The sequence below is a fragment of the Pogoniulus pusillus genome, chromosome 10 (genome assembly GCF_015220805.1).
Source record: "Pogoniulus pusillus isolate bPogPus1 chromosome 10, bPogPus1.pri, whole genome shotgun sequence".
In the NCBI taxonomy this organism is placed as follows: domain Eukaryota; kingdom Metazoa; phylum Chordata; class Aves; order Piciformes; family Lybiidae; genus Pogoniulus; species Pogoniulus pusillus.
In genome coordinates, this window is record NC_087273.1 from 6,342,321 (window position 1) to 6,366,981 (window position 24,661).

At 53.3% G+C, this 24,661-nt stretch overlaps 2 protein-coding genes across 4 annotated transcripts in view; one reads left to right on the top strand and one right to left on the bottom strand.

Moving 5' to 3' along the window:
* The first annotated feature begins 755 nt into the window (after positions 1-755).
* On the top strand, positions 756-7,382 carry PAQR3 (progestin and adipoQ receptor family member 3). Of its 2 annotated transcripts, XM_064149654.1 has the most exons (7): positions 756-1,022; positions 1,148-1,310; positions 2,003-2,158; positions 3,051-3,248; positions 3,669-3,759; positions 4,022-4,170; positions 4,536-4,617. In XM_064149654.1, the coding sequence occupies exons 1-6, from the start codon at positions 838-840 to the stop codon at positions 4,162-4,164; spliced, it is 936 nt and encodes a 311-aa protein (XP_064005724.1). In that variant the 5' UTR covers positions 756-837; the 3' UTR covers positions 4,165-4,170; positions 4,536-4,617. The 2 variants fall into 2 exon arrangements, with proteins under 2 accessions (XP_064005724.1, XP_064005726.1); XM_064149656.1 differs by lacking the exon at positions 4,022-4,170 and having other exon boundaries at positions 4,536-7,382.
* A 433-nt stretch (positions 7,383-7,815) lies between these two features.
* Positions 7,816-24,661, bottom strand: part of BMP2K (BMP2 inducible kinase) — a 53,649-nt gene continuing 36,803 nt past the window's right edge. Inside the window, exons 15-16 of one of the 2 annotated variants that reach the window (XM_064149651.1) lie at positions 21,520-21,633; positions 7,816-12,891 (exon numbers count right to left, since the gene is read on the bottom strand). In XM_064149651.1, the coding sequence (XP_064005721.1) occupies positions 11,465-12,891; positions 21,520-21,633 (1,541 nt within the window). In that variant the 3' untranslated portion in view covers positions 7,816-11,464. Of the gene's footprint in view, positions 12,892-20,741; positions 21,634-24,661 lie in introns of those variants that run through there. The other variant, XM_064149650.1, reaches the window with a different exon arrangement.

The following is a 24,661-nucleotide window of genomic DNA, read 5'->3' on the forward strand; positions in this document are numbered from 1 at the left end:
GGCCACGCAGCAGCCGCTCCGTGAGCCCCCGCTGAGGCCCGGTCACGGCCCTGGGCACCGTGCTCGGGGCACTTACAGACAGCACGCACAGGCCACGCAGCAGCCACTCCGTGAGGCCCGGACTGAGGCCCGGTCACGGCCCTGGGCACCGTGCTCGGGGCACTTACAGACAGCACGCACAGGCACGCAGCAGCCACTCCGTGAGGCCCGGGCTGAGGCCCGGTCACGGCCCTGGGCACCGTGCTCGGGGCACTTACACGCAGCGCGCACAGGCCACGCAGCAGCCGCTCCGTGAGGCCCGGGCTGAGGCCCGGTCACGGCCCTGGGCACCGCGCTCGGGGCACTTACACGCAGCGCGCACAGGCCACGCAGCAGCCGCTCCGTTCGCCCCAGGCTGAGGCCCGGTCACGGCCCTGGGCACCGCGCTGGGGGCACCGAGAGGCGCGCAGCAGCCGCTCCGTTCGCCTGAGGCCCGGTGACGGCCCTGGGCACCGCGCTCGGGGCACCGAGAGGCGCGCAGCAGCCGCTCCGTTCAGCCCGGGCTGGAGCTTGGTTTCCCTCAGAGGCGGCCGCGGGCAGCTCGCCGGGGCCGGGCCTCGGCCAGCGGCGGGAACATGGCTGCGGCCTCGCACGCGGGCACAGCGCGAGGAGGGCACGGCGCGAGGCGGGCACGGGCGCCCCCGCGCGGGGCTGCAGAGCGCGTGCGCTGCACGGGGGGCGGCGGCGGTGTCGCCGTGCAGTGACGTCACCCCCGGGCGCCCTAGCAGCCGGTGCCGGGAGCAGCGGGAGGGCGATGCGGCGGGCTCCGGCCGGCGGCGGCGGGCCGGGGCGGGCAGGATGCACCAGAAGCTGCTGCGGAGCGCGCATTACATCGAGCTGGGCAGCTACCAGTACTGGCCGGTGCTGGTGCCCCGCGGCATCCGCCTCTACACCTACGAGCAGATCCCCGTCTTCCTGAAGGACAACCCCTACATCACCGACGGTTACCGGGCCTACCTTCCCTCTCGGCTCTGCCTCAAGAGGTGAGGGTAGATCCTACTCCCCGCTCGGGGGTCGATCCCCGACCCACACATCCCTTCCCGCACCACTCCGGGCCCATCGGGCCGGGCTCCGGCTCACACCCCCTTCTCGGCGTCTCTCCCTGCAGCCTTTTCATCCTCTCCAACGAGACTGTAAACATCTGGAGCCACCTGCTCGGGTTTGTCCTCTTCTTCACGCTGGGGATTTACGACCTGACGGCCGTGCTGCCGGCTGCTGGCGCCTCCCGGGAGGACTTTGTCATCTGCTCAGTCTGTCTCTTCTGCTTCCAGGTAGGGGCCGGGCTGGGGAGCTCGCTCCGGGGAGCTTGGGCAGTGACTTTGCTTGTAAAGGCAACTGCCAGGATTAGTGCTTGAACTGAGCTGTTTTAACAGACAGGATAAACAGAGCTAGCATAGGACAGAGGCTGTGGCAAACAGCTGACTTGTCCAACATCAGCCTGGCCAGGAGGAGCAGTAGTGTGGCCAGCAGGAGCTGGGTAGGGATTGTCCCTCTCTACTTGGCCCTGATGAGGCCACACCTCAAACACAGGGTTGAGTTTTGGGCCTCTCCAAGAAGGACACTGAGAGGCTGGAGCATGTCCAGAGAAGGGCAGTAAAGCTGGTGAAGGGTCTGGGGAACAGGGCTGGTGAAGAGCAGCTGAAGGAACTGAGATTGTTCAGTCTGGAGAAGAGGAGGCTCAGGAGAGACCTCACTGCTCTCTGCAGGTCCCTGTAAGGAGGTTGTGGACACCAGAGCCCAGCTTTCCAAGCTGTGCAAGTTGGGGTTATCATGGCTTGCCAAGTTTGCTGTTCCTTCTTCCACCTGCCAGAGAAGCTCACCGGAGTTGCTGCTGCTCTCTGGCAGGATGGGAGCTGCCCGCAGCAAGCTGTGCTGCTGAACTCAGAACGGGGCACGCCTGTGCTCTGAGGCGCCAGGCTGCAGCCTGCTGCAGGGGTGGATGCCTCTTGTCTGCACTCTGCAGGTCTGCATGCTCTGCTCCGTGGGCTACCATCTGTTCTGCTGCCACCGCTCCGAGAAGACCAGCCGGCGCTGGATGGCCTTGGACTATGCAGGAATCTCCATTGGGATCCTGGGCTGCTACGTCTCGGGCGTCTTCTACGCCTTCTACTGCAACAACGTGAGTCTGGAGCGTGCTCTGAGCTCCTAGTTCCACACTGTAGGAAGGGAGGTCACTGCAGGCTGTCCAAACATTGCCTCTAAACATGAGGAGACATTTCTCTAAGGGTGAAGGAGCACTGGACAAGGCAGCCCAGAGAGGTGGTGGAGTCTCCATGTCTGGAGACATTCCAGACGCACCTGGGTGGTGGTCTGTAGGTGACCCTGCCTTGGCAAGAGGCTTGGACTCAGATCTCCAGAGGTCCTCTCCAACTCCTACTGTTCTGTGATCCTGTGAGACAGAATATTAGTTGGCAGAGGAGATGGGAACTGAGCCAAGGTCTTTCTGACAGCAGGAGAGCCTGGTTTGGTGACATGACAGAAATGGAGGGTTTCCTCTCCAGCTGTCAGTCACACAAGCCTCAAGCAAGTATTTACATCTATATGAAGGCAGGACAAGCTTTACAGGTCCTCCCTTGTCATGAGGCTGATGATGGGATGTGTCCCCTTCACAAGCAATTCAAACATTATTTCCAACTAGGTAGCTTGCCTGAGGCAGGAACAAGCTTATTTTCTGCTCACCTAACAGAGGACAAATGAAATAAGCTCTCTTCAGAGGCCCAAGTTCCAGCCTGCTTGCAGTGGGTGCAGCCATCAGGCAGCTGAACCAGTCTGCTGAGGCAGAGGTGTGTGGAAGGTGTTTGGCAAAGGCTTGGCAGGAAGGATGTTCTGCCAGCTGTGCCAGGCAGCTGGCACTAGGGTGACACAGGGGAACCTGGTCACTGTGGGCCCATCACGCTGCTTGCAGCAGTGACAGCACCTGGGTCACCCTCACATCTAATGCCAGCCTGCTACCCTGAGCCTGCCTCATGAGGAGAAAGCCCCCAGCCTTGCTCTTGTTCTTCTCTCTGCAGTACTGGCGCCAGGTCTACCTGATCACTGTGCTGGCCATGATCCTGGCAGTGTTCTTTGCTCAGATCCACCCCAGTTACCTCACACAGCAGTGGCACAGGCTGCGCTCTGTCATCTTCTGCTCTGTGTCTGGCTATGGCATCATCCCCACCATCCACTGGGTCTGGCTCAACGGCGGCATCGGCGCAGCCATCGTACAGGTAAAGACAAGGCAGAGGCTGGGGAGAGGCCCTGCTGTTGCACTCTGCCATCCTGTGCCTTGGCTTGCACTGCCTGCAGTCCCTGCCAGTAACCGAGGTGCTGCACACAAGTCTCGCTCCTGGCTGTTCTGTGTGAGATCAGGGTTCTGGGGAGAGCCTTTTGCTGACACATTCCCTGCCTGCTGCAGGCTGCACAGGAACACCGAGCACCCTGGGCACTGGCAGGGGGATTAAACAAGCTGATTCCCTTCCCTTATTGCCCAAACTTTGGCATTTGCTTCCCCGGTGGATTGTGGCTATTGATAAACACAGGCAGTGAAGCAAGGTTCACTTTTGTTATGCCTTTTTCATCTTCAGGGGCTTTTTCTCCCCTCTTTCTTGCCTTCTAACAGAACAGGAGAGCTTCCTTTTCTTTTGCAGGAGTTTGCTCCCCGGGTAGCTGTCATGTACTTCATCGCTGCTGTAGCTTTTCTCTTCTATATTTCCAAAGTTCCAGAAAGATACTTTCCAGGTAGGAAATTCTTTTCTGGGTCTTTTCAAGGTCCTTGCTGTGAGTCCTGAACCTCCTGTTGACCATGTGCCCCTGAAGTATTCTCACACAGACTAAAATGCTCTGTGTGTGTCTGCATCAGAACCTTCTGATCGAGGTTGTTAAACTTCCACAGCCTCCCAGCAAGTGCAGTGCTTAGCTGAGCTCTGGAGGAGGCAGACTGCTAGCTGTACTGCAGGAGTTGCTACTGAATTTAACCCCTTGCCCTCTTTCTTATCCCCAGGACAGCTGAACTACCTCGGCTCGAGTCACCAAGTCTGGCACGTCCTGGCAGTGGTGATGCTGTACTGGTGGCACCAGTCCATGGTGTACATCATGCAGTACAGACACAGCAAGCCCTGCCCCGAGTACAGCCCGGGCCTGTGAGCCAAGGTACTGCACCCACATCCTCCTGGGACAAGGAGAGGGTTAAGCAGCCCTGGCGTTAGCTTGCCACAGCTTTCACTCACCCACCTTGATCAGCTTCCCACAGGCAAAGGCTGGCCCGGCTGGTGCAACGCTGGCTGCAACTAAAGCAGCAGTGCCCTGGAGCAGAGGTTAGAAGCAGGTCTGCAAGATCCCTGCTAGCTCTGGTGCACAACTTCAGTAGTCTCAAGCTGTCATTAGTGTTTGTTCCCCAGCAGCCCTTTCCTCAGGCTGTTCTCAGGTTTTAGCACTGAGCTGGATTTTGTGGCCATTAGGTTACAGAGATCGTATGCATAGGAAAGGACTGAACTTGTTTTCCCTCTGCATTCCAGAGGCACTGCAATGAAATTCCTGCCGTTGAGGGTCTGGACCTTCCCTGGCAAGCTGAACTGTGAAGTGCTGAGGCAGTTCCTTTGCTGACTTCTGGACTGTTTCTGGCAAAAAGCTGCTGCAAAACTGAAGAGCACTGCCTGGGACCTGACAGCCATTTCCTGTCCTGCAATCAAGTCCAAATCAGGCCTTGCTGGGCTAGGATGCTGGAAAGGTGAACTCTCCAGCTTGGCATTCAGTGGGGAATACAAGCAGAAGTGAGCTAACAGGGCTGTGCACTGCTCTGCAGGCCTTGCCAAGCCCACAGTGAATACTCCTGACAGCAGTGGGGACCACCACAGCACTGTAGGTCTGGCCTGGGCTCTCCTCACAGCACTATGATGATCAGAGTCTGGCTGATGCGCTCCAGCACTGCTTTGGGCAGGTGTGAAACTGCATCTGGTGGGCTCCTCTACTCTGCTGGACAAGAGCTTTTTCTGGAAGCTAAGGTCAAACATCACCCACAGCTACATCTGCAGCTCAGATCTTGACGTTGCCTCGCCCACCTTGGGCAGTGCCAGTACTTCAGGAAGCGTCTCTGGATCCTCTTGGTACCAAGGGACAAGTTGTTCTACAGCACCTGGGGAGCAGCCCTGGGCCCATGAACTCGACGTTTGTTCTCATCTTGCAATCAGCTAAGATTTTTTTTTATGTTGTGTTTGTTATACTCACCTCAGGAGGTCAACCTGCTGACCTTTGGCCTTCTAACCAATGAAGCACAGATTCAGGATGGGTGGCAAATGGCTGAGAGCAGCCCTGAGGAAAAGGACCTGAGGGTCTGGGTTGATGAAAAGCTCAGCAGGAGCCTGCAGTGTGAGTGCAGCCCAGACAGCAACTGTGTGCTGGGCTGCAGCAAGAGCAGTGTGGCCAGCAGGGCAAGGGAGGGCATTCTCCCCCTTTACTCTGCTCTGCCCCACCTGGAGTCCCGTGTGCAGTTCTGGAGCGCCCAGCACAAGAAGGACATGGAACTGTTGGAGCCAGTGCAGAGGAGGCCATGAAGATGCTCAGAGAGCTACAGCAGCTCTGCTATAAGGACAGGCTAAGAGAGTTGGGGCTCTGCAGCCTGGAGAAGTGAAGGCTTCCAGGAGACATTGTAGCAGCCTTCCAGTGTCTGAAGGAGGCTACAGGGAGGCTGAAGAGAGACTATTTATAAGGTCTTGTAATGACAGGACAAGGAGTAATGGGTTTAAACTGGCAGAGGGGAGATTCAAGCTAGATATTAGAAAAGGGTTCTTTACAGTGAGGGTGGGGAGACACTGGCACAGGTTGCCCAGGAAGGCTGTGGCTGCTCCCTCCCTGGAGATGTTCGAGGCCAGGTTGGATGAGGTCTTCAGTGACCTGTTCTAATGGGAGGTGTCCCTGCCTATGAGAGGGGGTTGGAACTGGATGAGCTTTGAGGTCCCTTCCAACCTAAACTGTTCTATGATTCTATGTTGCACAGTGGCCTCAGAGTTTCTTACTGCAAACAACCTCTCACCATGAGCTTGCATGGTAGGGAGGCTGCCCTGGGTTTGGAATCTGTTGTGAAGCCTTCTCCCACAAACTGCTCAGCAGGAGCCGTGCTACAGCCAGGCCACTCACTGGCTGTAGCTAAGCACAACTGACCTCAGTGGGTGCCAGCTATTCCAACAGGATTGGAATTAGGAAGCTTTGTTTGTAAGCAGCTTCTGCAGAGCAGCTGAGCTTGTGCCACCACAGCCCAGGAACCACTTGCTGCTGTCCCATCTGACTCTGTGTCAGTGTTAGCAACCTGCTTGCTTCAAGATGCTGTCAGGACTTAATCCCAGGGGTTCATGTTTGTGAGCAGGGCAGTGGAAGGATGCAAGGGCATGGGCAGAGCTCGTGTTAGACTGTTCCTACTTCTGCCACAGGCAGAAGTGTTCTGCTCTGGGATTACACACTGTCCTAGCTCACCTCCATGGGAGTCGTGGTACCTGCAGCGTGGCCTTCGGTGGCATCCCAGCATCTCCTCTGCCAGCAGCCTGTTTCACACACTGGTAGGGCACTTGAAGGGTAGGAAGAGCTGGCACTGCCTTGCAGTGGACAGGGAGGCCTCGGGCAGCCAAGCTCAGAGCTGTGCTATGAGAAGCCCTTAGTGAATGAATGCTCCACCAGTGCCTCTTCTGCTTGGGGAGGGTTTTCCTTTGATGGAGTTTGGCTTCTCAGAGGCAGAGAGGCTGGCTTTCTGCAGTGCCATTCTCGGAGTGGGCAGGTCAGCCTCTTCTCCAGGCCAGACAAGCCAAGCTCCCTCGGCCTGTCTGAGAGAGGTGGGCCAAGGGCGTGGAATATTGCTGGGAACTTGCCGTCAGGCCCCTGAGCACTCCTTGGGGTGGAGAGGGCAGGGCAGGATCCTGCTGCAGAGTAATGCCAAGCCCCTGCCAGTTTCAGGGGGTGGGTTTGGTTGGTTTGTTGTATTTTTAACTCCAGAACTGACTGCATTTGAGATTGAAGTCCCAGCCTTTGAGCCTTGCAGTGTAAACACTGACTCCTTAATACTCCCAAACGTGCCAGCCAAGTTTCAAGTGTACTAACTGCTGCTACTGAGGCCTGCCAAGGAACCTGCCAAAACCTGTGCCCAGTATTAGGTGAACAGTAATAGCCAAGAGTGTGTTTGTGTGCCAGAAACTGACTGACCTTCAAGTCTGCTGATGTGTTTTGTATGTAGACTTTAAATTGCTCTGGCAGTTTTCCCTGGTTAAGGAAACTGACTACAGAGCTCTGCCTTTTTATGACCCTGACCACACTCACAAGCTGCATGCTGGTCTTTTCTGTACATACTGAGCCTGTAAATAAAGTCCAGTTCAGTGGAAGGAGTGACCTCATTCTTGCTTCTCACCTGGTGCAAGGACAGAGATGAATGGTTCAGCTATACGATGTCTGTCACCTCCCCTGGGTTTAGATACAGAGGGAGACTGCAGGATGGTTCTGCTCACGCTGCTTTGTGTTCTCTGTGGGGGGTTGGAGGAGCATCTCTAGGCAAACGAGCTGATCATCTCAGCTGTGCAAGCTTCTGCAGGAAAGGCCTTAGAGTGACACTGAACCTAAGGGATTACAAATGGTACAGCATTAGCAGATATTCAACAAGCAGGACAAAGAAAGCGGGGGGGGGGGGGGGAAATGGTATTGGAAAACGTTTTGGAGAGTTTGGAGCAGCCTAGAGCCACAAAGAGCCATCAGGAGAAGCAATGTTGCTTATCAAGTAAAAGAAAGCCTGAGTGTGAACACTTAAGGAGAGCTGCACGGTCACTGTCACCACGTGTGTTTATTTACCAACTGCCATACATCAGAGTCACAAAAAGTTAAAGTTCTCTGTTTAGTGGTACACAAAAAACAAAAGCTTTAGAAATGTGAAGTCTAACAAGAAGTGGAAGTGTAGTCGAGGAAAGTGCACTTGGAAGCTGAATGCCAGCAATTTCAAATCCTCTTGATGCTCTTTAACACTAGAGGCATGCCTCAGTCACAGATCAATCTGTACACAGCCCCCTTGGTTTTCTGCAGCCACCCTCTGCCCTTGCCTGAGGCTGTGACTACTCACTGCCCCACCTCAGCACCGTGAGTGTGGCTGCTGCCTTGCCAAGCCCAGAGCAGCCCCAGCAGCCAGGGGATGTGTGGAGCATGGAGATCCTTTAGGGTACACCCATCTATAAAAATACACCAGGCAGCATCAAAGGCTCCAGACAAACTGTTTCTCACAGTAGCAAAGAGATCAGATGGTTTTCACAGTACTTGGGTTTGCTAACTGGGACACTCTGTGACTAGAAGCTGTTTTCTCCACAGCTGGTCCTCACAAGGGCCACCTAAGGCAGGCTGCTCAAAGCAGCTGCACTCCCTGGGAGCCTGCAGAGACGCCCCCATCCCACTGTACTTTCAACAACCACAACCAGTGAGGCCTTCCTAGCACCTTCTGGCAGCCCCTCTCTCTCTCAAGTAGCTGATTCCAGAAGGCCTCTGGTGCAGTCGCTCCCCATGCTGCAGGAGAAGCTGTACAAACCCATAGATATTTGGGTTGGAAGGGTCAGCTCCTTACCTTGCTGCTTCTGTCCTCACAGATGCTGTGGTGCATGTCCAGTGCATTCCAGGCAGGGTGAGGACACACAGATGAGCACAGGCAGCCCAGGTGAAGGCAAGAGGATGCCTTCCCCACAGACCCACACGGCAGCTCTGCTGATCTGAGCCGAAATGAGCCCCAAAGTCGGGCTGAGCTGTGTATAAACAATGTACACCAGGCAAAGTCAGCTCAGTGAGGCAAACTGATAGCTCTTAAGCCATGGTGAAGGAGGAAAATCACTTTAACTCTAGAAACAAAAGCGCTACATTAACGCACAGGCCTGGCTCAGAGCTAGAATACCAAGAGCCAGGTTTATTAAGGCCATTAGAAAGCTGTAGCTCATATGCAGCCAGAGGCACTGCACCAGTTCTAGAGCAACTTCAGAGTCTGCTTTCACCTCACCTCCCCTCAGCTCCCCTGTCTGCCATGGCACCCCCCACAGCCCCGCCAGATACCGGCCAAGCTGCCACCCAGGGAAAGCAACCTGCAGGGCTCCTCAGCCGGCAGCCTTGGGGCAAACAGATGGAACTTGGCACCCACCTCCTGCTCCTCCTCTTCCTCAGCACTGAGGTCCACACCAAGCCTGCAGGGCCTCTGCCCTGTGTGCCCAGCAGCCATGGAGCCAAGCCCCATGCACAGTGGGCACCACAGGGCCCAGCCAGCCCCGCAGGTGCTTTCCCTCCTGGAAAAGCTGCTGCCTGTAGCTGTGCTGAGGCCTGGCCACAGTGCAGAGCATGGGGAAGTGCCTGCTGCATTAGAATACCCCATTCTTACACCATCCTGGTCCAATAGCTCTTTAGGCAGGCCACAGATCAGAAGGAAACCATAGGAAGGCAGAGGCAAAAAAGCCAAGAGTTAACCTGAGTATCAGAAAATGCTACAAACCTGGCCTGTGCCTCCTGCAGCCTCTGGCACAGCCCCAGTGAGAACAGCAGAAGGGCAGCCTAGGGAACTGCTGTGCAAAGAGAACCAAAACCTTTCTGCTCGTCACCTCCTAGGAGTGATTTCTAAGCCTGGCAAAGGCAGGCTGAGCCCAGCACAGCTGCAAGTGGAGTCACTTGCACCCTGTGAGAAAGCTGAAGTGAGCAAATGAAGGTGATGAAGGTGTCACACACATGTGACCCTGCAGGTTCCAGGGTGAGGGCAAGCAAATCTCAGGTGTGTCCAGAGGAGGGTTTCATCAGACCTGCTCCCAGAGGAGTCAAGAGACTCCCTTTTAACATGTTTCCCAAAAATGTTTACCCTCACAGGACCACTGCATACCCAGCAGCAGGCTTGGGGACACATAACCACAGACACCTAATGGCCACTATCTGTCAGCACCCAGTTACCTACTTGTCAGCCTGTAGCCCAGCAAGATCTGAAGTGAAAGCAGAGGAATCGCCCCCTCCCTAGGGCTGCCACGGACAAAAGCAGCACATCGGAGCACCTCGAGCCTGCCTTGCTCTGCAGACAGCTTGTGAGGCAGCAGAGGAGCTGTCCTGCCACCCACAGCACGTCCTGCCGGCGGGGCAGGGACCCCTATGGCCAGCGAGTCTGTGCACAGCAGCCTTCCCTCGCCCGCGGGCACCGCAGGCTGCATGGCTCCGGCCGTGGCTGCAGGCACCGTGCAGGACAGAGCCCTGCTGAAAGGCTTGGCGGTGTGGGACGCAGGCTGCTGGTGCAGGAGCAACTGAGCTGCTGCTGTGCTGCTGCTGCCCTGGTCCTGCACACAGCCTGGCTAGAGAAGTTTCCTCAAAGCTCAGTGCAGGGAGCAAAACTTTCTCTCAAAGTACATTTCAGAGGTTAGCCAGCACTGAACAGAGCAGCAGCTTACAGCCACCTCCTAACAGCACTGTCCTAAAAAAACCCAACAGCTTTGAGAGAAGAGACATTTTCTTTGCCACAAGAACCCCAAAGAAAAGGTATTTGCAGACACAGATCCCAATGTGTGACCAAATAAATCTGATGGTGGCACCTCAGGGCTATCTGAAACACTGCCCCTGTGCCCAAGGGCCTCCTGGGGTATGCCAGCCTCTGCTCCCAACACACTGAGTAGTGGAAGTGCTGCAAGCACTGCCTGCCTCCCTGCTCCTCTACACTCAGCTTTTTTTGTCCCCCAGATCATTATCTTCTCAGGACCTTTAGCCTGGATGCTAAACTTCCAGTTTGCTGTTTTACATTAATGGCACTTACTGAGAAAATCAAAATGAAACTGAACAATTAGGCACACAGAAAGGATCTGCCCTTTGCCTCTGCAGCTGCATAGATGGCTGCCAGGGCCCAGGCCAGAGGTGTGCTCTGGATCTCTGGGCCACAGCCCCTTGAGGCCTTGGCTTCTTGATTTTTGTGATTCATCAAGGTAGTTTTCACCTAGGAAGCAGAGACTCTACTACCTCCAGCAGAGCAGTCTGGCTGTTGGTACATCCTGGCTCTTGGGTCTACTGCAATCGAGAGACAAGAACCATCGCAGTCCCGCTGCCATCAGCCTGGCTGTACTCATGGGAAACCTCCTTCCTGGGACCTCCACCTCAGCACATCAGAGGGCTGGAAAGGCAAGGCCAAAGTGCAGAATGACAGCACAGGCCAGGGCCAGCCATTCAGGTCTGATTTCTCCTTGTGTTCCGAGAGCCACCTGTCAGAACAAGCTGATCCTGCAGGTCGGTCTGTCCTGCTTTTCTCCCCCACCCAAAGCCCCTGTTTGCCACCTTTCTGAATTTCCTTGTGCAAGCTGGCCTGGCCCTGTGGGACTCCAGCAAGCCATAGAGCCTGGCTCCCAGGCAATTCAGGCAGATCCATCACCCCGCTCCTTCGCTCCTCTCTGAACCAACCAGGAGAGGCGGAGGGGGAGCCAGCTGGAGGCAGTTAATGCTTGGAAGGGAAGGGAGCCGCTCCGAAGGGGTCCAGCTCCAGCGCCTGCTGCTGCTGGCTCTGTGCGCGCTGCACCACCAGTTCTGTGAAGGGCACCGCGCCAAAGTCGTCCGTTTTCAGCCCCTCAGCGCCGTGAAGGGCTCCGTGCAAGGAGCTCTGCCTGGCCCTGCCGGCCACCACGACCGCGCCGTGCTCCCCGCGGCCGTCACCGAAGCCTTGGTGCTGGGGATGCCGCAGCAGGTCGGGCGGGTGGAAGGGTTTGGCTCCGAAGGGATCCAGCAGCACCTCATCGGCCTGCAGAGCACCGGCTCGGTCCTTGCTGTCTGGCAGCGCCAGGCTGATGTTCTCCTTGGAGTCCGAGATGGTGAGGAACTCGTTGCTGCTCTGCGAGTCCCTGCGCCCAGCCTTCTTGTGCCTGCGGGTTCGCTCCGGCGTGCGGTAGCTCGGCTTTGGCCCCTTCTTGGTGCTGCCCGGGGTGCCGTGGTGCCGCTTGCCGTTGTTCTTGGGCACCTCCTGCTTCAGGCGCCTCTGGCGGGAGGAGAGCTTCTGCAGGCTGCGCTGCTGCTTCACCTTCTGCTGCGGACTCCCTGCGATCTCTTCGAAAGGAACCAGCCCGAACAGGTCCTCCTTGCTGCCCCCGGTCTTGGGGAGCAGGGAAGGCTGAAATGGGGTGCAGCCAAAAACGTCCACGCAGTGTGGAGAGCTGGGGGAGAGCAGAGGCACGGTTCCTGCCAGCTGGCCGTCGTGCTGAGACAGCTTCTTGCTGAAGGGGGCCTTGGTGAACACATCAAAGTCATCCTGCTCTTGGGTCAGGCCAGGAATAGCCACTTGGGAAGAGATATCTTTGTCCATCTTCTCCCCTGCCTGAGGCTGCAGAGTGAAAAAGGGTACAGCCCCAAACACATCAAACTCCTGGCCGGGGTTCCCCTTGATTAGGGTACTTGGCACCTCAGATGTAGGCACTGGAGTAGGCTCTGTGACTTCACTGCTGTCCACACCATCTCTGAACCTACTGCTCAGGGGCCCTTCTCCACATTTCTGCTTGGTGCGATCAGAATCGGAGTCAGAACTCTGCTTCTCCTCTTCCTCCTCCTCCACCTCCTCCTCAGAGTCCATGAGAAGAGGTCGGTGGCCTAAGTTCTCCGGCTCTGTATCATTGTCATCATTGAAGTCTCCATTCTCCCCTTGCAAGACTTCTTCATCCTCCTGTTCTTCTTCTTCCTCACTGCTCTTGGGAGAAGGAGGATCAGATTCAAAATCGCTCTCTGACTCGTCGCCTCCTTTTGCCACTTGTCCTTCTGTAGCTTTCCTGCCTGCCCGGGGGTCTCTGAAAGCATGGCTCAGCTTCCCAGCCTTGCTAGAGGTCCCCAGGTCGTTCCTTTGGCCGCTGGCTGAGTTATCCGCTTGTTTCCCAGGAGAACCTGCAGGTACCAAGAGAAATGCAAAACTTGAAACACTCTTAAAGTCAGCACAGACTCCACCCAGCCTTGCAGCCCAGCAGCTGACAGCCATTCCGTGCTCGCTGAGGGAAACGAGCTCAGGGCAGACTGAGGGTTTCAAACAGCGCTCACACCACCGAGTCATGGACTGCTCAGCTCTGCAGCTCAAGCACATGAGATCTGCAAACACAGCACTGGGCACTTCTGGGGCACAAAGAAAGGACCAATGGACACCTGTGATCTCCTGGGCCAGCCTTCCAAACATGCTCATCACACAGCCACTCCCCTCCAGGGAAACGGGAGCCAGCATGCTCTCCCAGCGGGGCTGAAACTATGACCTGGGCTCATAAATTCCACTGGGAATTGAACTGGATGGTCACTGCCACTTGAGGTCTCCCCCCTTGCCTTCAGCAACCTCTTTGCCAGGGCCTTCCCCAGGGTTAGTGCCACAGAGCTCACACTGTGACAGCAGCACTGGAGGGCTTCTGCCTTCTGTGGGGCTTTTAAAGCAGTCCCTGCCTTGCCTGTCACACCTGTGCCAGCGAAGGGCAGAAGCAACAGGGAAGCTCCACATTTAGCACGTTCTCACTCCTCTTACTGCAGCAGTTCAGGTCACAAAAAGCAACCACTGCCTTTACTGAAGCTCCCCTGTTTGTTTCTGCTCAGACCTGCCAGCTCAGGCTCTCCATGGGAAACAAATTCATCTGTTCCTTCACTGCAACAACTTCGTCTCCTATTCACTGTATGATGGCTACAGCTAAGAGAACAGCTCACTGGGGCCTTCCTGGGGTGGTAAGCTTAGCAATAGCTGCAGTAGTAAAACCTTTGCATCAGGTAAAGGGGTGGCAGGAGCGCACAGAACGAGTCAGAGGGCACAGTGCCACCAGTATGGCACCCATCAGACCTAAGCAAAACGAGGGCCTCTCTGTGTCACACAATCAGCAAACTGCTTGGGTTGGAAAAGGCCTCTAAGATCCTCAAGTCCAGCTGTCAGCCTAAGAGCACCATGACCACCAAACCATGTCCTGATAGCCATCAAGCAATGTGTCAGAGCCCTGCTGCTGCACAGAGATGTCGTGAGCAGCCTGTCAGATTTCTGTCTGAAAAGACTGAGGAGGAAGAAACACAAAACACTTGGTCTCAGCTAGGCAAAGCGCATTTGCTCTGGAGACATCCTCTCCTGCAGGACACAGTTCAGCCAGCAGCCATACCTACAGCAGCAATTAACAGGGAGCCATCATTCACCTCTCTGCAGGCCCAGCAGCTACCCAGGGCTTGTGTACAGCACCAGGTGATGCTACAGCATCATCACTCCGGGCTGGATACCGGCAGGGGACCAGCCTCCAGATGGGTAAAGTCTGGGGCTGGATGTGTGCAGCAGTCACAGCTCTGAAGGAAGTCTCCAGCTTGTGACCCTCTTGTTCTGACAATGTACAACACAATTCCTCAGGTAGTTTCCCCTTTCCCAAGGAATTAGCAGGCACCTCCCAGGCCAAGTCAGATTATTCCCACCCATGCACCAGTTTAGACCAGAATATTCAATTTCACCAGTGCAGATTCTGCCCTTTTTGAAGGAATTAATGGCTGCTGCCTTCAGCCAGCAGCCCTCATGCTCTCTGCAATTACACTTCAAATCACAACAACTCTGCATCAATGGATTTTCTGTATGGATTTAAACCCAAGATGACCAGAATGACTGAAAACATCAGGTGATTAAGGCTTTGTGCTGCTCTTGCTTTGCTTCTGGTGTCAGATTGCTTCTTATCTCCTGTCATTTTAAATACTACATATTTGCTTTACCCACTAAATTAGAATCTGGATTTGGCTGCTTACTTTAGATTTCCCCAAGGTACAGCCTCCACACTGCACTCCACAATCCCCTGGCTCCCAAATCCTGCTGCTTCCAGCATTTACTGACACTCTAATGCTAGCACAAGTAAAATCACATTTCAAAAGCAGAAGGACGAGCAAACATTTCCAGGCTAGACATTACCACCACCTCCACAGCAGCACTCCAAACCCTTTGTGCCTGTCAGTATCTGTGGGAGTTCACACCCCCAGGGACCAGCTCTACTTTCACACACAAATTTATCAAGTCGTAGTTTTAAAGACAAGAACTGAGCCCCTGCACATCTAACACACCCAATTTCCTCCAAGGTTTCAGTATTGTTTGTTGACTGCTGCCACAGCCACTCTCACCAGAAAACAACCTGCAAAGGACATCAACAAGACCAAAAACCCAACTTCTAGCAGCAGCTGCTGGCTCGATGAAGGAGTAATTTCAGCCACACCATGTTTATTTCTCAGGAGCAGGCCTCTGCACACAACAACATTGGACAGGACTTGCCCATACACAGCAAAACAGGTAAAGCAGCTTCCCAGACAATGCCCAGTGTACCAGCACTGGCACTCCAGCCTCTCTCAACAGACCCAGCTTGAAATGATTCTTGCTGCCAACAGATGGTGAGTGGCTCTGGGCATCAGTCACCCAACAGTTGTGTTCTGAAGGAACCTCTGTGAGCATCAAGAGCATCTGCACTGTTAGCCAGGCCAGAGGGGCTAAGGCCTGGCACTGAGCACAGCACCCATCTCCCTTTCTGAAGGATGAAGCAGCACACTGGGAGAAGCTCAGGCCTGTGCATCTGCAGCTGTCTGTCCCTGCACACACAGAAAATGGCCTCAATGTCTCCATTCTGAGGCTGCTCAAACACTGAACAAGCAGATCTAGTGGAGGGTGTCCCTGCCCATGGCAGGGGGGCTGAAGCTAGATGACCCTCGAGGTCCCTTCTTCCAACCCTGACAGTTCTGTGATTTGTTTTTCCAGCTGTCACATCATTGCAGCACCAGGCAACTAACTGCCAATTAGCTCCTCAGCTTTAAACTCCTCATCTCACCAGAGCTTCTGTCTCTTCAGCCCTGACACACTCCTCCCCACCCACCAGCTCCTACAAGACTTCCTCATCACCTCAGGAAATTCCTGTGGAGTAGTTTGTACAGACCCAAAACCCTGGCGAAGGCAGTGACTGCTGCAGTCACAGAGGCTTCCCAGGGACAGCGCCAGCAGGAGCCAACAGGGACAGCACCAGCTCAGCTCTTCCCCTTTCAGAGCCGGCAGGAGCCCACGCACAGCGTCCCCAGCACGGCGCATGGCACACGTCAGATGATGCCAGTATTGGCAGCCTGCTCCTGCCACAGGCTTGGGGAAAGCACTTTCCTTTCTGAGCTATGGCAGCAGTGGTGACCTCGCTGCTCCCACATTTCTTTTCGAGGAGAGAGCAAGAATTGTGCTTTGGTCTGCAGTGGCTCAAGGTGGTGTCATCTGCTCCCAAGAAGGCATTGGTTTAAGATACCACTCCTAAAGTATGCAGAGTCTAAGACAGGCAACTTTCAGAGACTAAACCATGTCTGCAGGCAACTCACCTGCAGTGCCTCTGTGCTTTAGTCCCAAGAAGAAAATTGCAGCAGGCTGGTTTCAAAACTAAACCAAAGAAACAAAGCTGGCCCCCCCTCCCCCCAGAGGCATCACCCCGAGACTCACAGCAGGAGTGGTTTGGTTTGGTTGCCTACCCTACAAGTCTCTCCCTTCACTCCTGAAGAAGTCAGCCAAACTCCAGGAATACCAGAGACCATTACAAATAGAAACCTAATGCTCCAAAAGGGGGGGAAAAAAAACCCTGGTTAATGATGATTTAATGCTCTGACCAAAAAGACTTCCAAAATGAAGTGCTCTGTCACGTTGATTTCATGCAATCTCCTCAGCCCAGCCTGTTTGGCTACACAGCTATAAAAAACCCTGCAGACTGTCGAGCAACATCTGTTTGTAATGTACTGTGCAGATTGCTACACTTCTAATCAGGTTTGCATCTTGTAGGAGACAATTGTCCTTGGCTCAAATGCAAGCCAGGTGGAACATCTTTAATCGGATAAGAAGATCCCAATCTTCAAGGAAATTTGCTGTTCTGATGTTCTTTTCCGAGACAGCCGCCGCTAAGAGGATGAATCCCCTCCAACAACTGCAGTAATTACAGGCCTGCTGCTGGCTCCTCACTGCAGGGCACTGTGGGGGTGGCAGGAAGGCTTTAAGCCTCGCCTGAATTGGGAACATACTGCCACCATCACTGCAGAGCCACTGGCCACATGGCAGACCCCAGGATTACCCACAGGCTGCCACCGCCTCTGCACCGCTTCTCCCACCAGCCAGAGCAGCGGCTGCTGGGGGCTGCAGTGGGGATTTGCACTGCTGACCTCCTCTGCTTTTGACAGCAAAAGTGGGAGAGCAAAAGCACTGCTGCCTGCCACCTACTGTTTAGCTGCTCTTTCCAAGAACCAGTCTGGAGGGGCAGTGAGTTAGAAAAAGGTGAAAGGGGACTGTGATTGCCCTATGACCCCCAAAACAATCCTCACTGAAGCATCTTGGAGAGAAAAAAACAGCACCAGCACAGCCCACATATGGCATTTAGTCTTGTGATGTGTGAGGAAGTTCAAGTTACTGTGGCAGTGTCACCTAGAAAAGCTGAAGTCCAAAGGTGATCTTGATACAGGGAAAGATCCTAAACCTGCATCCAGCAATCCTCAAAACCATGCCAAAAGAAGGCTCTGGAGTAACACAAGCAGGGTTTTCAGCAAGTGCAAAGATTGACATCAACTTCATTTAGCTGTCAAGTTCCCTGACCCTTTAAGCCTGTACAAGGGCCATCTCAAGTTCTGGGTCTGAGCATCTTTTAAGCAGTTGATGGCATAAGCCACTGTGGAGGCAGCCAGCTCAAGTCTGTCTGTTTCTGCTCTTCTCCTGTTTGCAGTTTCTTGCTAAGCTGTAGCGAGCTGCATTTCACTTAAAGCTCCAGACTGCACAGTCCAAGGGCTCCAAAGCTGTGGTGCAGGAACCTGCATTACTTTGAAAGCAGCACACCAAGAAGCACCCTTACTCTTTGTGCCTCGAGAACACCCACTCCTGCTGCAGCAGAGTCCTGCCAGCGCCGTGCTGTGTTCAGAGCCCCAGCTGATTCCCAAGGCACTGCTGCATGGCACTGTGCTGGCTGCTCTTCTGCCAGGTCCAGGCTCTGATGAAAGAGTTGTGCAGCACACAACTGCTCCCACTGCCAGATGGACACCTACAATGGGCAGTTAAGGACACTACCAGGTCCTCAAGTGCAGGAAGTCAAAGACAGCCCCTGAAGAGCACACATGCAGTGCCCTGCAATATGAGCAGAGAGCAGTGACTTGGAGGAGCACCACGTCTGCAGGTGCCAGAGGGCAGCTTTACAAACGCTCAATGGAGCAGCTCAGCAGATGACCTGAGCTACAGCTTTACCCCAGGATGCCAAGCCAGAAGGCTGCTCACTGAGGCTCTCCACAGGAACAAGTTGTGTAGCAGACAGCCTCAAGTCAGCACTTGTGAAGAAATTCCAGGCGAGGTTTCCCAACATCTCCCCTTCTCAGAGTCCACCCACATCATTCTGAGAGCTACCTCAAGTCTTTCATTGCTTCTCTGAATTCCAGTAGTAAGCAGAGGCAAACAAAACCCAGAGGCTGTTTGTCACTTGGTAGGTGCCTGTTCTAAACCCCCCATTAGTGGCTATCCTGTTGTGCTTTTTTCTTTCATAAGAAGGTTGCAATGCTGCTTTGGTTTCCACCAGACTGAGCATTGAAACTCTCTCTCAAGTCCATAAGTTCTAAGCCGTAACATTGCACAAGCATTTATAAGCAGTTTGCACGTAGTACTTGTCAAAACACCTTGAACAGGAGGTACCCAGGTGGAGCACTGAGTGCTTCTGCACCCTTCCCCTGTCAGCTAGTAGCAGAGGAACCCAGGATAGTGTTAGCTCCTCTCACACCACTGCTGGCCCTCCACAGAGTGTGCCAAGTGACAAAGGACCTGTTGCTGGCTCTCCACTCCCACCTGAGAGGAACAAGCAGAGAAGCTCTGATGGATAACAACCTGTGTCTGACCAGGTCCTAGTAATCCCTGCAGCAACAGGCTGAAATGTGTCACAGCTCCCCAAGGGCAGTCCCAGGGGCTCATAGCTCTCAGCACCCCATGGGCCTCTCCAGCCACCATAAAAGCTTTCAGGTTTCAACTTCTGCATCTCCCTTGCATTGCCTTCCTGTTGTACACGATGTACCTGGTGGCATTTCCTCTGCTGAGCTACCAGCACTTTCTGTTGTTAGGTCCAAAGATGATCCATGATCTTCAGCTTCTTGCTGCTATCTCACATCAGATGATAGAAGTTAGCCAAGTGTTCAGTCAAGAGCTGCCTTCAGCAGAGAACCCTTAAGCCTCTGACACAAAGAAAATACTTCAGGTGCCTGTACTCAGCTATGGTCCACATGCAGCAACACTTAAAAACCTGAGACCTGCGTCACACAGGAAAAGAGAGCAGAACAAGATCAGAGTCACAGCTTGAAGGTTGTTAGTGCAGCAGAACACATCTTCCATAGAAGCTCTGTAGAACTGGGGTTTGGGCTTTTATTTGTTTTAAGTAGTCTGCATTGGTAACATCAAATTCCATCTCATCACAGTTCAAGAGGACAAAGTTCAGCAGTCAAACCTGAGTAAGCAGTGAAAACACTGCACTGGTGACAACATCGAAGTGAATCCTCTGCTCCCAACTAGATGAAGACATCTCTCAGCCAGACACTGGGGCTAAGCCTCTGCTTGGTCACCTTCCCTTTGATGCCCTGAGCAAGGTGCACACGTGGTTAAATGTCTTACAATCCAAGGAACAAGGCAGCAAACCCTCATTGTACAACAATGTTAAGTACAAGAGGGGATCAAAATGTTAGGGACGTTTGTCAGGTTTGCCCTAGAAAACCCTCAGCTGGAAATAAAACTTTCATAGTGGCCACCACTCTGCTCTCCTTAGTTGCCTTACAGCACCCACCTTCCAAGAACAGTATCAGGGGGAAAACAAAACCAACTTTTAAAAGACATCATTTCAGATGTAAAGATTTATCAGACCAGATCTGCTTGCTGAGTGTAAGTCACTGTCAGAGTTACAAACGCTTCCCTTCAGACCAAGCCAGGATGTTCCTGTGTGTGCAGCACAGTGAGGAGGCAGAGGAGGCTACTGCAAACTGTACCCTTTTAGCCCAGTGCCAGGTAACAGCTCACAACCAACTCACCATTTCTCAAGCAGGTTGGGTTTTGAGCCATGACTGAGCATTGCTGGTTTTTTTTTTTCCTGAAGAGAAGGCATCTCCCTTTGCTTTTCAGGGCATCAAGAATCAAAGCACCAAAATTGTAACATAACTCACAAGGAGAGCAATTCAGTACACCCTAAGCTGCAACTGCCTGACACCAGCAATGAGCAAACACATCTTAAAGATCTAAAGTGGTGAAAGAAAAAAAGAATCCCTGGACACAGAGGTGTGAATAGTTCAGAGAGGGGACTAAGCACCTGATAGCCACCATCTCAGGTCAAGTGTCACTGCTACTGCTCATTTCACATCTGAATTTAGGCTCAACCCTAAACCAAAGGCACCCCTTCAACAAAGGCTTTTGGGCAAATCCTTCCCAACTGCCACTTACAGAGCAAACACCTCCCCATGCAAGAGCTGCTCCCACTTTGTATTGAGCTTCTGAATGCTGACAGGAGGGAAACCCAGCATGTGGAGAAGGAGACTTTGGGCACACAGAGTGGGCAGGGTAAATCCAGGGCTCCAGCAGGGGCAGCCAGGATGCAGAGGGGTTTCTGCAGGATGCCTCCCAGCACACCAGGGTTCTCCTGGGCACTTCCCCAGCACAGCACATGAGCTCTCCTGAGCACTGAGCAGGTCTAGTAGGGGATCTTCAGGAACACAAGGTGACAGCAGAAGGAAACACAGATGCGTGCTTAGGTTGAGCCCAAGTGATTTATTTTAAGGCACATTACCTGAGATTTTCAGTCATTAAGGCACTTTTGCCACTCTCTCACCAAAAATGAGTGGCTGCAGAAGTAATCAAACCTTTTAACCATTTCACTGTTGTTCAGGCTTCAGTTTGCCACAGCTGCCACAAGATGATTAAAGTGCTGATCAAACAAGTGTTATGACTGGCCATTATGTCGCAGGGTGATGCAGTCTGGCACTCACAGTCAGTGTTCACACACAATGTTATTCTCTTCACTTCATCCAAGGTACAAGCCAAAGCTGGAGTGAAGCACAGGAATGACTCCTCCCTCCCCTCCAACGCACAGCTCACACAGGTATTTCATTTGGCTTGACTCCATTTGCACCAAAGCTATGCACTAAGTGCAGCAGCAGCTCCCAGCCTGAGCTTGGCAGGAGAACTGAACTAGAGAAACAAAATGGGCTAGAAGCAGACTACAAGGAAGCAGCAAAACATTGTCTCAGCAAAAGCACTTCTGGGTCTGCACCTCGGGCTGTGCCAGGCCAGCATGTCTGTGCTGCCAAAGCAGCATGGCCTGCTCAGACACCAGAGCCTGGGCACACGAGTGGAAGTAATCAACACCTAAACATCTCTTCAACCCATCCACTGTCAAGAGGCAGCCAACACCTTGCTCATTCTTTGGTCACCCAGCCAGCTGTACATGCTTCAGCAGGCACACACAGCTACACAGGAGGCACCCAAAGGTTTATCTAGGAGGTAGGGATGTCACAGGTGTAACTTGCCTGGGTGAGAAATGAAAGGAACAGAACCAAAGGGATCTTCAGGAGGATTTTTCTGTGGAGCAGAATGTGGCTCCACAATCTTATCTGAGGATGCTCTCCTGTCCACCAGCCTGTCTGCAAAGAAACAAAATGAAACAGAACAAAAAATAAAGTAAAATAAAATAAAAAGTGGCAGGTCTTGTGCCTAAGCAAAGGGATCTCCTGAGCAGGGGTAGGGGGCAATGCACCCTCACACCAGGTGGGGGCTGATGCTGAAAAGACATCCTACACCTTGAATTCACACTTCTCCAGCCCTCAGAACAACTCAGCTGCACAAACCTGTTGTTAATTCCCTGCCCCACCTACAGCAGCTCACTTTTGCTGAGGGAATGCTGTAAATGAGGACCTCTCTTCCATGCTACATGCAGCCCTCGTGCTTGCTCATGGAACCCACCAGTCCTCTGTGCTCAGCCAAAACACATCATCAGTCATTTGAAATAGGCCTTGGCCAGCATCTGCCACAGAAAGAGACAAGCTGACAATTACAGCAAGAGAGCTGAGAGTCATTTCATTGAACATCTAACACCTGTTAGCAACTAAAACCCATTGAGTGCCACACCACAGAGGCAAATGCAGTGCCTGTTTTGTGTGGCCTGCAACCCTTCTCAGACTGGTTTGGGATTTTGCTTTTTGGGAGACACAAGAAAGGCTTTCAAACAGTCAAAAGCTGGGAGCACAAGGAATGATAAACTCAAGTTTTGCTGTCTGAGCTCTTAGTTTAACTGTGCTACCAACCTCAGAGCCATGCTGCAGTCCAGGAGTGTCCAGCAAGCCCCTGCCCCATAGAATCAAGCAAGTTGGAAGAGACCTCCAAGAGCATCCAGCCCAACCTAGCACCCAGCCCTGGCCAATCAACCAGACCATGGCACTAAGTGCCTCAGCCAGGCTTGGCTTCAACACCTCCAGGGATGGCAACTCCACCACCTCCCTGGGCAGCCCATTCCAATGCCAATCACTCTCTCTGCCAACAACTTCCTCATCACATCCAGCCTAGACCTACCCTGGCACTGCTTGAGACTGTGTCCCCTTCTTCTGTTGCTGGTTGCCTGAGAGAAGAGACCAACCTCACCTGGCTACAGCCTCCCTTCAGGTAGTTGTAGACAGCAATGAGGTCATCCCTGAGCCTCCTATTCTGCAGGCTGCACACCCCCAGCTCCCTCAGCCTCTCCTCATAGAGCTGTGCTCCAGGCCCCTCACCAGCTTCGTCACCCTTCTCTGGACATGTCCCAGGACATGGTGCTGCACCTTCAGCTGACATCCAGCATCCTCCACGCAGAGGACAGAGCGCTTGGCTCTACCCACTGTCCACAGCAAGCAGCTGTTCTTCCAAACTATTTGCATCACCATGGGGATGCTGCTGCTCTGTGTCCTAATTCCACATCTAGTTACATGCATGCTTTCTGCTCAGCTCTTCAGCCAGAAGGCCTTCCTGGGACAAGCATGAGGAGCAGAGAGCTTGCCCACCTCAGCCAGACTGCCACTGACCTTGTGAATTTCTGTATAAAGCACCAGCTCAACAACAGAATCATGGAGTAGAATCATAGAATCAAACAAGTTGGAAGACACCCTCCAAGCTCATCCTGTCCAACCTAGCATCCAGCCCTGACCAATCAACCAGACCATGGCACTAAGTGCCTCAGCCAGGCTTTGCTTCAACACCTCCAGGGACGGTGACTCCACCACCTCCCTGGGCAGCCCATTCCAATGTCAGTCCCTCTCTCTGGGAGGAACTTCCTCCTAACATGCCCTTGGAAACGGAAAGAAAGGATTGGTGTGCTGAGTGCTACTCAGCACCACCAAAGGACACTGGCATAACACTGTATGTGAGTTACCAAGCACAGAACAGCAAGGAGGCTGAGCAAGAGAAAAGACACCAACTTATCAGAGCTGTAGTTTCGATTCCCCTTCCTCTAGATGGCAAAAAGAATCACAGCAAGCTTGAAAAATGAGCAAAACCCCCAAGTTCCTTAGTGTTAATCAGCAGTTTTCTCACAAGAGAGACAGAGAGAGACAAGCTACATCTAAAGAGTATTAAGCCTTGATCCTTAGGATATATCAGAGGAGACTGCAGCAAGTATCACACAGAGACAGCTTTACAGGTAAAGCCTTATCTGGACAAATAAGCCTGCCAGTTTCTCATTGATCCACCTAAGTCTGAGCAAGTACCAGCAGATAAAGTTAACTACCAATGTTTCTGCTTTGACTGCAGCAAAGGCATGAACAGTGCAAGGTAAGGTCATCCCATCTCTGGCACAAAATCCTCACTGTCAAAACAGGAAGACAAAAGGCCCAGGCAGCCTTTGTTGCACATCTCTACCCACACACACAGAGATCAGAACTAACCATGCTCCCCTCCACTGCATCTGGAACACAGCTCCAGCCAAGACGTCTCAGCAAGGCTGCAGCTGCCTCTCCTGGCCAGAGGCAAGTCTGCCATCTAGTGCACTGCTGGCCAGGAGACTCCTCCTGGAGCTGTAACTTGTTCTGCAGTGGCTAGAAAACCCAGCTGCTGGCCCATTCCAAGGAGAGCCATGCTGGTATTTTACTTCTCTGATGCAGCAGATGGCAGTTTACTACCATGTCCAGCTCTTCCCTTTATCAAGAGGGGAGCCAAAACCATGTACAAGCAGATTTAGTCTTCAAAAATGTCAGACTCTTCTCACAGATGTAGCACAAAACCTGGGCAATGGACTCACAGCAGCACTTCACTGTTCTTGCTGATGGAGGTTGAGAGTCAGTCATTAGTGGCATTGAGCTTCAAGTTATCCTAGCCCTCATTAAGTCTAACTATCCCCGTGGGATACAGCATTTACCCCCCCAAAAAGCACTGTCAAGTCCTGGAACAGGTTGCTCAGGGCAGTGATGGAGTCCCCATCCCTGGAGGGGTGTAAAAGCCATGGAGATGTGGTGCTGAGGGACATGAGTTGGACCTGATGATTTTGAATGATTCTGAGACTCTCTATTTACCCAGCTAACTAGAACCAGCTACTCCAGGTAAGCCTGTGTCTTCCATGGCATTTCTCATCTTTTTTGCAAAGCCACTTGAAAGCTGTCCTTGGTAGCATCTTCTGTACAGAACTGGTTCAAAACGTGTCTTAACCCA

Coding starts and splice junctions, on each gene's coding strand:
- PAQR3 (XM_064149654.1), top strand. CDS start 838: ATGCACCAGAAGCTGCTGCGGAGCGCGCATTACATCGAGCTGGGCAGC. Junction 1,023..1,147: donor TCTCGGCTCTGCCTCAAGAG/GTGAGGGTAGAT, acceptor CTCTCCCTGCAG/CCTTTTCATCCTCTCCAACG. Junction 3,760..4,021: donor TCCAGAAAGATACTTTCCAG/GTAGGAAATTCT, acceptor TCTTATCCCCAG/GACAGCTGAACTACCTCGGC.